This window comes from Leptidea sinapis, chromosome 9, assembly GCF_905404315.1.
Source record: "Leptidea sinapis chromosome 9, ilLepSina1.1, whole genome shotgun sequence".
NCBI classification, from domain to species: domain Eukaryota; kingdom Metazoa; phylum Arthropoda; class Insecta; order Lepidoptera; family Pieridae; genus Leptidea; species Leptidea sinapis.
Window position 1 is genome coordinate 14,317,852 of NC_066273.1, and position 15,491 is coordinate 14,333,342.

The window sequence follows — 15,491 nt, forward strand, 5'->3', positions numbered from 1 at the left end:
ACGTCTTTTGGCGCGATGGACAAAAATGATGGGAGTCAATTTAAACGACGCGCGCGCACACCGACACCTGAATTCTATATCGTAAAGTTACTTCTAGGTGGCATGAAAGAAAAAAGTAACAGTGTGAAGTTGGTCCTAAAATTTTCCGACGTTTGCGTCATTCGTTTTTTTTTTCTTCGGCCATTATGAGGATAGGCAAAGTGTTCAAGACCATACAGCCGTATTCATTATTTAATAATTAATTGCCAAAGCCATGTTTGCAAGATTTTTACAAAACTCTCTTTCTAAAACCGTAGAATAGCACGAGGAGGATAGGCCAAAGAAGTATAACTTCTTGCGTGCATACATAAGTACACACACACTTTTTATTTTTATTTACCACACATAGCAACTATCACTACGACAGACCTAATGCGACAGTTACAAACAAACAAGAATAATATATGTTATAAATATTTAATTGTTACCTAGATTTCTAAGTCAAGTCGCTTCAAAAGTAGCAACATCCCATATTAAAATAGCCACGAAAAACACTGTTGATTGCAAACCAAGCAAAATCCACGTTTGTCAAATGCATACATAGCAATATCCTAATTGGCCAATCACAGCCCCTCATGTATCACGAATTAGTATGGCGTCTATTGTTTTGGAAGCTAGAGACCTCTCCGTGTTATCTTGTATTTTTTTAAGTTCTGGTGGAAAATTCGTGGAAAACTTTAATCATGGATTGTTCTCCTGTAGCTGTAGATAATCGTATAGCTCGAAAACGTATTGCACATCCCGAAAATTGGAAAAGGAATGTGGCCAAAGTTGAAAGGTTTGTATACATGTCATTAGTATGATCACATCATTTTAATACATTTATTTTGTTGGTATTTATTTAGGGTTATTTGGTTGCTTGTATGTTTATTTAAATTACGTTTCTTTTTTTCTCTAAATGTGCTAAAGAAATTTAAGCTGCTTTTTTACAACTGCGGTAATAAAGCTGTTTTATGATTTTAAGCTAAAAAGATTTTTTTTTTGTAAGTTTCTTTGTTAATGTGTGTTTCCAAAGCGGCTCAAAAGTTTTTAAGCCAGTTGTCTATAATTGTTTTACATCGATGAAACTTTTATATCAACTTTGACTCCTTTTCAACTATTGCTTTGTTTTAGGTATTCACCGAAAACATTTGCTGTCAGACCGTTATGTAATCATAATAAAAAATTTGAGTGCAAAAATCTAAAAATGTCCGATGTTAAATCATTTTTTGAAGGATTTTATAAATTTAAGGATAAAACTAATCAAGATGCTTTCATATTGAAACACTGCTCAGTAAAGTCGATTCAACGTCATCGTCCAAAAAATAACAAGCACAAGCCAAAATCTTTTCAAATTAGCTACTTCATGTACAGCCTCTCTTCAAAGAAGCGAGTGCCTGTTTGTCAAACATTTTTTTTGAAAGTGCTACAAATTACTAAGTACCGGGTCCAAACGGTAATGAAAGAATATTTTGAAAATGGAGTTTTACTCACTGAAAAAAGGGGTGAAGATCGCGTTTCCCAGAAAAATGCTCGAAAGAAACTTGCAGTTATGGGTTTTATTGAAAATTTGCATTGTGATGAGCCCCATTACTGCCGTGGGAACACCAAAAGGTACTACTTATCGTCAGAATTGAGTATCAACAAATTATGGCGACTGTACAATACTCAGGCTGAAAGTGAGTTAAAAGTTAAGTCGTCATATTTTCGAACAGTTTTTACGAGGAATTACAATTTGGGGTTCGGAACGCCTCGAACTGATGTTTGTTCATTTTGCCTTCAGTTTGGTGAGAAAATCAAAACGGAGACGGATGTTAGTATCCGCAATGATTTAATTATAAAACAAAGACTGCATAAACTAAAAGCTAAAGCGTTTTTTGATTTAGTTAAGGAACAGAAACCGGAATTACTTATACTATCATACGACTGTCAGAAAAATTTATGTTTGCCCAAAACCCCAGACCAATCAGCGTATTACTCCCGACAGATAAACTTGTTTAATTTCACTATTGTGCAGGGTTCGTCAAAAAGTAAATTAGAACCTTCAAATGTATTTGCATAAGAATTTTCTGCCCAGCAATATGGGCAGAAAATTCTTTCCCTAAAGCGTCAAATCAAATTGCATCAGCTATTTATCATAGATTACAAAATACTGATTTAATTGGTATCAAGACAGTTCGCTTGATAGCCGATGGTTGCGCTGGACAGAACAAAAATACAACAGTTGTGGGAATGTGTGCGAAGTGGCTTTCTGAAGCCCCCTCCCATATAAAAAGTGTGGAGCTTATATTTCCAGTAGTGGGTCACTCATTTATACCCCCTGACAGGGTTTGCAAGGATTGAAAAAGAAATTAGAAAAAGGGAGATAATCGCTAATCCAGAAGAATATCACGAAATAATTAAAGAATGCGCAACACTTATAACTTTAGGAAATCACTGTAAAGTATTTGATTGGAAAGATGCAGCTGCGGATGTTTTTAAGCCTGTAGGCAAATGGCATTTCAAATTTAAAAGCTGCAAACGTTATGTACTAAAATGTTCAAAGAAGGAAGGAAATATTTTGATTAAAGGATACGTACATTACAAACATGACGATAGTACTTTCAAAAATGTAAACCTGCCAGGTGTGCTTACATCTAGTCTCAATCCGAGGGAAATTTTTGCAACCAATAGTGTCAGCGTAGCAAAAGCAACAGATGTCCGCAAATTATTAACTAATCACTATGGCAACAATTGGGAATCTATTGAGCGCTTGAGTTTTTATGTTAATTTGGTGTCTCATAATCAGTCAAGTGAAGAAAGTGACACCCAAGGAGGCACCCACAATATGTCTGACATGATTTGTGAACCGCAAGAATCATTCACAGATTTGTATGTTTAATAATTATTATGTATAGGTACAATTCCATAAATCTTGTGGCTAAAGTTACCTTAATTTGATTAAATACAAATAGTATTCTGATTTATTATTTTTATTTATTTGAAACATTTTTTTCAACTTCTTTCAACTAGGCATGAAAAATGTTAGTTGGTAAACTACTTCATGCAAACATGGTAAGTACAGGATTCCGCAAAAAGTATCAAAAATGTTTGTTCCTCAATATCTGTATTCAATATGGCGTCATAATTTAGAAGTTAGGAACAAACACAGCAACATCAGTTGAAGTGAGATTCAAATACAGCAATTATCAAATGTCAAATTCAAATACAGCAAAATCCATTTATGTTTTGCTTTTTTTTAATTAATCGTTTTAATTATTTGTTGTTTTGAATTGTATTAACAAAATATTAACATCTATTAATCATAATATAAATTTGTTTCCATGAAAATGCAACTGTACGTGTCTGAATAAAGTTTTTTTCGTTTTACCAGTAACTGTCAAAAAAGGATATTGCTTGTTTTGCTTTTATATGATTCAATTAACAGATACATACTTTTTTTTCTTATCTGAAAGCTCATAGACAAAATATGTTATTTTCGTTTGCCCATGTTTGTCCCACCTATTCTAGGACATCCAGAATATAACAAATATTCTTAAAAATTGAAAGATAAAAAGATTTAATTTATATTATTAAATATATCCGGTCCGATACACGGATACTCGAGTAGCACACAACTCTGGGGTTGTGCTCCTTCTCGCGCAACAAATTCACCACAAACGTTGCTAGAAAAAAGTCTCTACGGATGCTCAACTCATTATACCCTACTATACCCAGCACGGACAGTGTCGGGTACATAAGTGGGTTAAATGGGTATACTCCTTGAAGTATAGGTGTCTAATTGGCATTTTGTGGTAGGAAAAAATCTTATGGGTTCGCGTCACTGATATAAGGCACGCTATAAATTAATAATTAAAAAATTGAATATAAATGCTTATAGCAGTATATCTGTAGCCATATAGCGGACGTATTGTGCAGCATTAGTGCTGTGTATATCCTATAAGTGAAATTGAATGGATTTAATGAAAGATTCAATGTGTATTGTAAATTGTTGAAATAGTGTTTTTGTTTGATTAATACATTAAACTTTCACTTCCATCGGCAGTTTCTACAATTGTCAATTTGTTTTTCTTATGGAAGAGTTCTCATTCGAGCATACGGATCACGTAAAATAGTTTGAGAACACGTAATCACGTGACCCAGCTGCCACGGGAAGAGAATACCAGTCGCAGTATATTATTATACCATCGTTAAAGCAAATTATGTTTCAGCAGCGTGTGCAACGCGAATTCGTCACTGCAGCAGCTGCTGCTGGTGCTGCCCGCGCTGCGCGGGGCCGATGTGGCCGTGCGGCGGTTCTGGTCGGCCGTGCACCGCGACCGTCGCGCGCCCATGAACAAGCTGTTCGTGGAGATGTTGGAGGCCTGCGGCCGGTAGAGTAGAGAGCAGTACATAAACTACGCACTAACTAATACACATACGCCGGTCTCAACAAGCCCACTGACGGCCGTTTTCAATAACGTTTCTCTAGATACGGATATATTGCTATCACCGTTTATGACATTATTATGACAAGATCTTATCTATCCATATTTATGTTCAATATAGTAATAGTCCGATGCTATCTGTCGATACGTTATTGAGATGTAAGTAAGCGTAAAAGGATAGATTTGACTACATCTAGTAAGTTTAACTAAGGATAGAAAGGTTATTGAAAACGGCCGTAAGCGGACATCGCAGTGCTGTTAGTCGCGCGAGTCCTGCGCATTTATGTGCGTTAAATCTAACATTTGTACGTAGCGTCCTTGCTGCATTAGCTGATATATATTCTGTGGTAGAAGTGACTGTGTCCTAAAAAAATTTACGTGAGCGCCGTGTAACATCTTTTTTTATTTCTTTTTTAATAGTAAAACGATTCACACGAATATGTGTTTCGGTTCTTGTAATAATTGAATAATATACTCAACAATGATGAGAATAGGAAAAATAATTTAATTTTTTATCATTAGGTACTTATTTTGAACGTAGGCCCTTTAAAATTATTATGAAAATTTGTGATTCCATGGGAGGTAGATTTTTTTTACTTGTGTTGTCTGACTGCGATTTTAAGGCGTAAAGCTCACGAGATTTATTTCTTGACACAGATCAGATGGTGAATTTGTGTAAGAGTCGTGTTATCTGATGTTGTGACTGTGTAGCACTTTATGTAACGATCGATGGAAATTGTTTTTCTCTTTGCTACAGAAACTATGTTGTGTCGTTGTAAATAATGGGGACGCGATTGTTACCTCGTGAATATTTCATTTTGAATTCATTTTATACATTGCTTATATTATCAATGAATTTAGTAAGTGAAAATATTTTTTAATCAAATGTGAACATGTTGTGAATTATTAAATAAAGTTGAAAATATCAATCGAAATTTGTAATTAAATATAAATAATAATAATAAAAATTACAGTCATTTTTACTGAATATCGCATTGAAATCGAATCGTTTTTATAATCGTGTATAATAATTTATGTCGTCATATATTACCTGTATTTATATTAAATGGCCAATAATATATGATCGTTGTGAGTGTATAATTAATACGTTTGCAGGCTGCTGTCTGGGTATAAGGCTGTGAAATAACGATCAATTAAAAAACTATTTTTAACGTTGCGTTTTTATTCAGAAGTGGGATAAAACTATTTTGACCAGGACGTGTTGATTCAGAAGTGGGATGTCGCGTCCCCGATGATTAATGTACAAAATGGACGTAGTAGTACAAACTTTGTTACTATTTTTGTATAATATTAAATTTATATGTAGTGTAAGTATGTGGTGTGGTATTGAGATTATGGCGCTTGTGGAGAGGATGAATTAGTTATTAATTGTTGTTGGTTCTAAGATTTATATTTAACTTGTCTGTCGCAATTTTTTTTAGAAGTTGTTGTGATATTGAGCGGTAATTCGTAGGCGACGTGCAAAGTCCACGTGTTATTATTTTTTTAAAAGAGTTACATAGACACCTGTTGTATTTTTACTTGGTACATTTGTTGGACCCTTTTCAGTGCAGTTGAATTGACACCTAGGTTGTGCGTGGTTTTTTACCGCTAATTCATGTACACATGTTTTTTCCAGCTAATTCTAAGATCAGATCATTTAATTCAATTAGTGTGCTGTGAACCTCGTATGTAATTTACTAATCATCCAAACTATTCAAAAAAGACATTATAAAAGTTAGTACTAGATATCGCAAACGTGTCTTTCTGCATCACAGCATACACTCGTGGCCTATGTGTGCCTCGCCTGCCCTGCCCTGCCTAATCTATACTGTGCTAAGTCACGTGCGTCTCAGCAATACCTATGCTTAGCCTTAATAAAGTGTGTGTGTACTCATGTATGCACGCAAGAAGTTATACTTCTTTGGCCTAACGAAGCAAAAATCATTAAAATGATTTATTCTACGTTTTTAGAAAGAACACTTTTGGGAAAGGAAAAGATGGCTTTGACAATTAATTATTAAATAATGAATACGGCTGTATGGGCTTGAACCCTTTGCCTGTCCTAATAATGGACGAAGAAACCAAAAAAAAAGATGAATGACGCAAACGCAGAAAATTTTAGGAAGCAACTTCAACCTGTTACTTTTGTGTTACAGTGGTGCTCGCGCATCTTAAAATTTAAATCCCATCATTTTCTCATAACGCGCTTAGGCGTATAAGAAGTATAATTTCAAAACGTTTGATTTCTAACGACTTGCGCATTCCGCAACACAGACACTAATGTCAAGGTAAGTTAACGCGAGTGGTTAAGAAGGTTTTCTTTCCTTGAACATAATGTCATGTCTATTACCTATGAATTACTTAGTCGGGTTCGACTAAATATAGTTACTAATAATAATTTAAAGCTTATGTATTAGTTAATCACCAAGTGATAACTTTATAATGGAACCTCTTTTCTATAATATTATTTTAATTAATTATTGTGTATTCTCAAGTTTTTGATAGTTATAAAATAGATCTATATAATTTTCAGTTTTTTGTTCAAAGCATGTTAGCAAGGATTATGTTTTACGCGATATCAAAATGATTAGTATACCTGTATTTTATATATAACTGTACAAATTAATTTATTGATACTATGCATACCAGTTACAGACATTTTCGTTTCGTATTTCCATTCCTAAATGTAACGTAAAGTATTAAAGCGAAATGGTTATTTTGCATTCATTGACGTACAATAAACAGATTCTGAAGATCGCTTACGCGTCTATTATGCAGAGTTGTGTTTTCACCGCGCTTTGAACACAACGCCACGCAATGACAAAGTTTTGAGTGAGAAACTGTCCAAATAACAGCATATCCAAACTTAAAAAGGATGAAATGTTATATTTCAGCTATATTAACAATGCTATTTAACTAACTTGACGTTTTTAATCACGACGAAATGTGCGAAAGAGACGGACATACCTTTTCGCTTCATTGTCAATTTTCAAGTTTCTTATAAGCGTATACAATAGACTTGAACAATACTGCCACGTGTTTGCAATGGTTTTATGTGAACTGTATAAGTTAATGTATACGTGTATACAACGCCGCTCGGATATTTTTTGTCGACCTTTTAAAAGGCGATCGGGAGTTTGGTTGTTTATATTTCGTCAATTTTTGTATTACAATAGCTTAGTGTTTCTATACTATTACTATATATTTTATTCATAACAAAGAGTACTATCCGATTTGGATCTAAAATCAATTCCAGAGTGCAGATTGTACTGTCTTAGACGGTGAATTTCCCGAGTACTCCCTACAATAAAATATTTGGCGGCACTAAAAATTATTTTGGTGTTCGTACGTAAGTCCGATATGGCACAAATATAACGTTACAATCTTAAACCATTCCCTGCATATGTTAAAGCAACAAGCTACTTATTTACTGGCACGTAATATCAAATTATATACTAAAATATTTTTTATTATAATACCACTTGTTGTTGAACGTCAAAAACTACCACAAAAATTATTATTTATATCCTGAGCGCTTTGTTGTTCCATTCTCAATCTGTGGTATTATTGAGAAAGTCATTTATGTTACTGCATTTTTAAATGATTCTTTTGAATTGCGTAACACATTTATTTTGTACATTTTCTGGGATCATGTTGTAAAATCATCGCCCAACAAAAGACTTCGAGTAATAGGAATAACAAGTTTATGTTTGTTCCTGGTGTTAACATTATAATTATCACAGTTTCTATCAAATTAGCTTATGTGCTTACGTACATGAACACTATGAAGAATATATTGAGATGCAACTTACAATTAAAGAGCAGTATTTTACAAAACTAGTTTTCACTCAAAAATACCTCAGTTATTTGTTACCATATAAAAGAAAGAGAAAAAGAGTTATTAGAAGTGGACAAAAATATCCTACAATATTTAAAACAGCATATATCTACTGTTAGTTACTAAGATTAGAAAACATGAGTTAATTGTGTTGAAAATATGTTTCGAAAGGTGTTTTTAGAGTTTCTGCTGCCGTAGAGAGAGAGCATTTCTCAATGTTTCATATGTACCATTCTACGGCAGGAGGTTGTCATCCATATTATTATTTTTTTATTTTTAATTTAGAAGGCGAAGGAAGCGATTATCATTATTGTTGTTCGATTTGTAAATGTAGCGGGGAGGAGGCCGTCGCAACATAGTTGGGTTGGCGTATTATTATTATGTTTATTTCCAGTGAGCTGTAGAAGTGTCCTCTTAGTTAGTCTTATGTTAAGAATATTTTATATATTATGAAATAATTGTCTCGCTGTGAGTGTGATACATGTACAAAGCGTGCGATGTGCCAGAATTAGTTTTAAATTTCGTTGTTTACTCTGTGATCATGGAACGGAATTCTAGTAGCATTGTCTATGGAAATGTTGAAATGCCAAACAGAACATCATCGAAAAATAAATTGGCTTTACACGTTAATGTTTGTTTACATTCGTGAACATACCTTTATTTGAGGCTGTAATGTGTTATTCCTTTGCTATGTTGAGGGAAGACAACGAATAAAGAAAAAAGTTTGTGATTACAGATTAAATATAATATTATGTATTTAGTTACGTTATTTTAATAATGAATGATATGATTTTATACATATTGTATAAACACATCGATTCTGATGGAGATGGTCCTGGAGATAATTAATATGTGAAATAAATTATATACCAATATATTGCATTTTATTTTTATCACGACAAGGGTAATTTTTTCCAGATGAAATAATTTTTCACTGGCAGTAAGAAATTTCCCCATGAACACAGTATGTGGAAGTTCCTACGCAGATAATTCCTAAAGTTATTGATATAATCATTCAAGTGGTTTATACTAATGGCAGAATTGTAAATACAATAATGATGATGATGGTTATTAAAAATTCGCGTTGACGATGAAAATTTTAATGTAAATATAATTTTTCAGTGCAATACAGCAATTTTATAGCTTGGCCCTAATATATCAGAATTTCGTACACCTATTCACTATATAACTTTAGTACTAATGATAGATAGCATTATTCTGATCTTACTAAAAATTGCTTAAGCATAATTGATGAATCGTCTACAATACAAGTACGTAAGCAAATTAAAAAAAAACGAAACAAAATATTTCTCAATCAATATTATTCTTTTACGTGCCCTAGATAATATTTATATACCAAATTTAATTTTTAGATTATTAATTAGCAGAGACCGGATTATATGCTACAAAAAATTCCCAAAATATGCAAGTAAAATAGCTAAAATATGCACGAAAATCCATAAAAAGGGCCAAAATATGCATACAATTAAAAAATACACATACAATACAGGAAAAAATAAAAAGTCATATTTTTAAATAATTTTATTTTATAAAGGCATGTACTGACAATCTAACAAAACTATTACAAGATATACTTAGCTAACAATGAAATTTAAGACTTACCTTAAAAAATATATACTTCTAAGTACTGTTCTAAATGTTCTGTGGATAAATCGTGTCTACGATCGCTTAATATATTGTAAGCGGAACGGCGTTCTACGTCTACTGAGGTTACTGTGCAGAGTTTAAATTTGGGTGCAATCGTTGGGCTCACTATGAAAAGCATCGAACGATGAGCGAGATCGAGCGTAAATATGCATATTTTTTTTTTCTAAAATATGCAACTACCGCTGAAAAGGTACTAAATATGCAATATGCATTTGCATATAATCCGGTCTATTAATTTGATATTATGGATAGATTCAATACCAAGGGAGCAAAGCACTGTATTACGACATAGGCGCCATATTATAAATTCCTGAACGTAGCAGCTCAAAGTTAATTAAAATTTACATCCTGAGCGAGACGCGGGAGTTATGTAGGCTTTGGAATGATTAAGCCGCCCAAGACTGTCTTTGGCAGTGAATACAATTAAAAGAAAAGGCTACAAAAGTAAGCATTCATTAAGTTTAAAATTTATAATGCCACTATTGATGGCAGATTTGGGCTTATAATTATAATTTAGGCTTTGATTTTTTTCTGTTTCTATACTAATAAAATTTAAGCTTTTAGGTAGATGATATTATGTACTAATACTGTTAGCAATGAAAAGGACGAAAATTATATATTTTGTTTGTCAGAATTTTCTCTTTTGTTTCATTGTTTTTGATCGTTATTCATATAAATTATCTTAAAAATATGGTGATATGTTTATATTGTAAAAGCCGCACTGAACATAAATCATAAAGTATAGCCTTTCAAACGCACGATTTTAAGTTTAAACAATGTTACATTTTTTGTTAATAGATTGATTCAATGAGAGTAGTACTTGATAAAGAATTCGACAACATTAGAAATAAATGAGTATGTTATTTTTCATTTCTCATACTCGGAAAGTTATGTTGTTCTGATCTGATTATTGGGTGGAAAATACTGCTTCCCTCCATAGAGAGGGAAAAACTCATATAAATTACTTCCCGCCTAAGGGCCGGAATGAATTTTAAAAAGAGAACTGCTGTCAGCTGTGAAGTTTTATGTAAAAAACAACTAAAAAAAAATACTGCGGCCATGTGACTTTCTAAACAGCCAGTGTGAACTTAGCGAAAACTACTTTGGGCGGAATAAGCCGCAAAAAATTCGCGGTGAGTTCCATATTTAAAATTTAAAAAGTCGACATAAATTGTCCTAATTTGACAATTAATTTTAAATAGGTACTACTAATATTATTATATATTATCAATAAATAGTTTAGATAAACAACTACTTTTATTTTCCTCATATTCGAAATGAAAAGTAGAGTGTTTAACACGGGTAAAATAATCAATTCCTACTCGGAGTCGGACTATAGCCGCCCTTGCTGCGCTCGGGCGTCTAAATACCTCGGGAATTGGTTCTTTCGACCCTCGGTTAACAATCTACTATAACCAAATCAGTAGCAAGTTTAAATTACCAAAGACAAACTATTCTATTAGGCTTAAAACTAATAATATGTTCGCAAAAAGTTTAGCTTGTGAGAAGAACATAATATAAGAACTCAACAGCCACTCTTTTCAATCAAATAGTGTATTTTACAATGGCTGTAATATAAATAACTAAATAGTTTATAAGGTGCTGCATCCAAAATATGAATCGTGTAATATAAATTATTTCATGAAAAGTAAATCAAATCAAATCAAAATAACTTTATTCATGTAGGTCACGGAAATTACACTTATGAATGTCAAAAAATATTTTTCTTATTGATTCTACCGCTACTTCGTAAACGGTTGAGCTAAGGAGAAGAAGTAGCAAGAAACTCACTGCCACTCTTTTATAACAAGATTTACATTTCCATCGATTTACAAATCATTTCAATTACAATATAATATGTAAAATTATGCAATAAACATACTCAAACGTCAAATAGTCAATGCCTTAAGTAAGTCAAAAAAGTAAATGTAAATTAATACAAAAGTTATTGAGTATAATATTTATAATATTATTTAGTTATGAGTATATACAGTAGCTGCATCATCCACCCACACCGTAAATAAATAAAGGTATTCTGTGAGCATTTTATAAGCGATTATAAATAATATATACTTATATGCATATTAGTATAGAATATTTAAATATTATTTTGTATGGAATGTATTATATTATAATAGTACGTAAATGGGAATTAACGGAATTGCTATCCACATTTATATGCTTATAGATGGACCAAGCATACCCATGCTGATGATATAAAGTGTTATGTACATAAAATAAACACCGTTTTAGACCTACGTAAAAATCATATTGTGTAATAAGTAATCTTTATATTTTCAACAGGGTAGCCGCCATGTAAAAAAAAGAAAAAAAAAGATAGAAAAAAGGGATCGAAAACGGCACCCTTATTTTCAATATTTCATAGAGTAATTATTGTCATTATCATTGTTCGTTACTAGTAAATGTATATAGGTATCTTTTGTGTTAGTATTTTGTTAATATTATTGATTTTCAAATTAAAGTATCTTGTAAGAAACGAAGTTCGTAAATTAGCGACTCTATTGTATAAAATTAATTGATCAGCAAGATCTTAAGAAATAAGATATCATAAGCATTTGATATATTTTAAAACGTGACAGCAGAAAAAAAGCTAGGTAATTTTAAAAACAGGATCACAATTCCTTCCGCGTGATGGAAGGAAAGCACAGTGAGACATTATCCCGTGGTGGGTGCTTGTCTATTTATAAAAAATATTAAAACCTAACCTAACGTAACCTAACCAGTCACAGTAAACAAGATATGGAAAATATAGCCGAGGTTCACGATGGCAACCGAACTGAAACTATCCCTAAAAACCTTCTTAAGGTCCTAAATGTCAAGAGCGACAAGATCTTGACGTTTAGGGCCTTTGATCGCATCGCCGCGCAGACAACACGGCTTTTGGAGAAACCGTCGCCAACCACTGTATCACCGACCTATGCGGATGTTGTAGCACGAGCTCTGGCCACATCCGGCCACTCAATAATCGTCGAGAGCACGTCTCAAGAGGACTCGAGCGAGAGAGTGCTCAAAAAGATTCGAGTTGCCGTTGATGGTGTTTGCAGGGTCTGCAACCAGCGCGTTGTCATCACGTGCGCATCGAAGGAAGAGATGGAAGCAGTGACCGCCGACTTAAAGAGAGCCCGACACTTACTTACCAGGAAGTGAAGGGGAAGAATCCCCTTATAATTATCAAGTATGTTCTAGCTGACCTTAAGGACGAAGGCGTCCTTACGGCCCTTACAGCACAAAACCAATAGCTATTTTCTGGGCTCTCAGCAGAGGAACAGACCATGGAGATCAGATTTCGTAGACGGTGCCGCAATCCTCATGTCAATCATATTATAATGCGCGTAGCCCCGAAGCAGTGGCAGCGGGCGACGGCGGAAGGTTCAGTCCACATTGACCTCAAGCGGTCAACGGTAGAGGACTTCTCGCCAGTCATATTCAGTCGGAATGCTGGCCTTGAGAAAACGGACCATGGGGCCTTTTGTGTCGAGTGTCCGGTGAGGCGAAAGTGGCACTCCATAGCCCGCTTGAGCGTGACATATCGCTAAAGGACCCGCCCGCGGTACTTGGTTTTAAATATTCATATTATAATTATATAGTTATGTAATGTAGTGCAAAGAAAATTAGTAAATAATGCCTAAGTATTTAAACTACCAGTAATTGCTTATAAAATATCTATTTATTTTACATATATAAATTTATAAATGTATAAAAAATACATATTAATTAATTTGCAAATAAATAAGGAAAAAAAATTGTAAAAACATTTCAAATAGAAATTTTTAATTTTTCTGTATGAAACAAATTGATACTAATTGTTTATTTGATATTAAGCTACATTATTATTTTTTTTATATTATAGAAAATTTTTATCTTTTATTATTTAAACTATATACTGTAATTACTCATTAAGGCGAGGTTTTCCCAACACTTTAGGCAGAAAACACTCGAACGTATTTATCTATAGCTTTAGATATATACGTTCGACACGGGCATGGCTGAGACACTAGCCGAGCGAAGCGGGTCAACGACCCCACCCCGGAAGGACCGCGTAATATTTTATAAAAATGGTTGCGCAAGAGTACGAAATGTTGTGATATTTTTATGCATTTTGAAGTGAAACTTCTTTAGGCGCATGAGGGTAATTTTTTTTACAAATGAAACGGAAAAGAACGTCTCAGAAATTTGAGACGTTTTTGTTCAAGGGAGAGACCGATTGACACCGATTGAGGAAGAGTATTTCTTACTTCCCTACTAGCCTAGTATCGTGCTGGTTTAGCGCGCGGCCGCTAGAAAGTAGAACATCTTCATTTGTCTCGAGGTTCTCGAGGATGCAGAGAACGATTCTGTGATCATTTTTGAAATCCAAGATGGCCGCCGCTCATAATTATGATTTCAGCAATATGGAAATCGTGTCCGAGGTTCTCGAGGGTGCAGAGAACGATTCTGGGATCATTTTTGAAACCCAAGTTGGCCGCCGCTCATAATTATGATTTCAGCAATATAGATATCGTGTCCGAGGTCCTCGAGGATGCAGAAAACGATTTTAGGATCATTGTTTAATCATACCCATAATGCTGTAATCATAATTTTGCGCGACGGCCATCTTGGATTTCAAAATAGATCCCAAAATCGTTATCTGCACCCTAGAACCTCGCACACGATATCCATACTGCTGAAATCATAATTATGAGCGGCGGCCAACTTGGATTTCAAAAATGATCCCAGAATCGTTCTCTGCACCCTCGAGAACCTCGGACACGATTTCCATATTGCTGAAATCATAATTATGAGCGGCGGCCATCTTGGATTTCAAAAATGATCACAGAATCGTTCTCTGCATCCTCGAGAACCTCGGATTCGATACCCATAATGCTGTAATCATAATTTTGTGCGGCGGCCATCTTGGATTTCAAAAATGATTACAAAATCGTTCTCTGCACCTTCGAGAACCTCGGATATGATACCCATAATGTTGTAATCATAATTTTGCGCGGCGGCCATCTTGGATTTCTAAATTCCCTAAAGTACATACATACAAATATCCCGCGTGCCATAATATTCTGTAAATTTTATTTTAGTACTTCCATTTACCTATATATTTCAACGAATACGCTGTCGCATGATCATTATTTTTTTACTATGATTCCCGCTTTGTACTTGTTTGCTAAAATCTTACGTAATGTGAGCCCGAGAGACACAAACACAGTACCTTCCTTGACAGTGGTCACGGGCATACTGCTTGTATGCACGCGACGCCTTGATTGCATGCACGCTGCATGCAATCAAGGCGTCGCGTTTGGTTTATTACAAAAAAAAAATAATATAAAATAATTCACAAAGCGTATTGATAAAACCCACAAGGAAAATTTATAAATACTAATAAACTATCGAATAAAATAAGTTTTGTGTTTATAGCTATCATAGTTTTATGATAATATAAACAATTCAAATAAAAAAGACTATTTTTCAAAAAATAAATCAATCGAGTTTTTTTTTTCGTAATCGTGTTTTCGAAACTGAGATAA

General features: G+C 33.8%; 2 protein-coding genes across 6 annotated transcripts in view; both read left to right on the forward strand.

Moving 5' to 3' along the window:
- LOC126965902 (steroid hormone receptor ERR1) overlaps window positions 1-9,161 on the forward strand; it is a 77,793-nt gene extending 68,632 nt beyond the window's left edge. For 3 of the 5 annotated variants that reach the window (XM_050809677.1, XM_050809673.1, XM_050809675.1), the window contains one exon: window positions 4,230-9,161. In XM_050809677.1, the coding sequence (XP_050665634.1) occupies window positions 4,230-4,395 (166 nt within the window). In that variant the 3' untranslated portion in view covers window positions 4,396-9,161. The remainder of the gene's footprint in view (window positions 1-4,229) is intronic. The other 2 variants (XM_050809674.1, XM_050809676.1) reach the window with 1 other exon arrangement.
- LOC126965910 (uncharacterized) lies at window positions 22-4,320 on the forward strand. Its single transcript, XM_050809693.1, has 2 exons — window positions 22-817; window positions 1,153-4,320. Exons 1-2 carry the CDS (start codon window positions 723-725, stop codon window positions 2,078-2,080), a joined length of 1,023 nt encoding a protein of 340 aa, XP_050665650.1. The 5' UTR covers window positions 22-722; the 3' UTR covers window positions 2,081-4,320.
- Window positions 9,162-15,491: the final 6,330 nt, after the last annotated feature.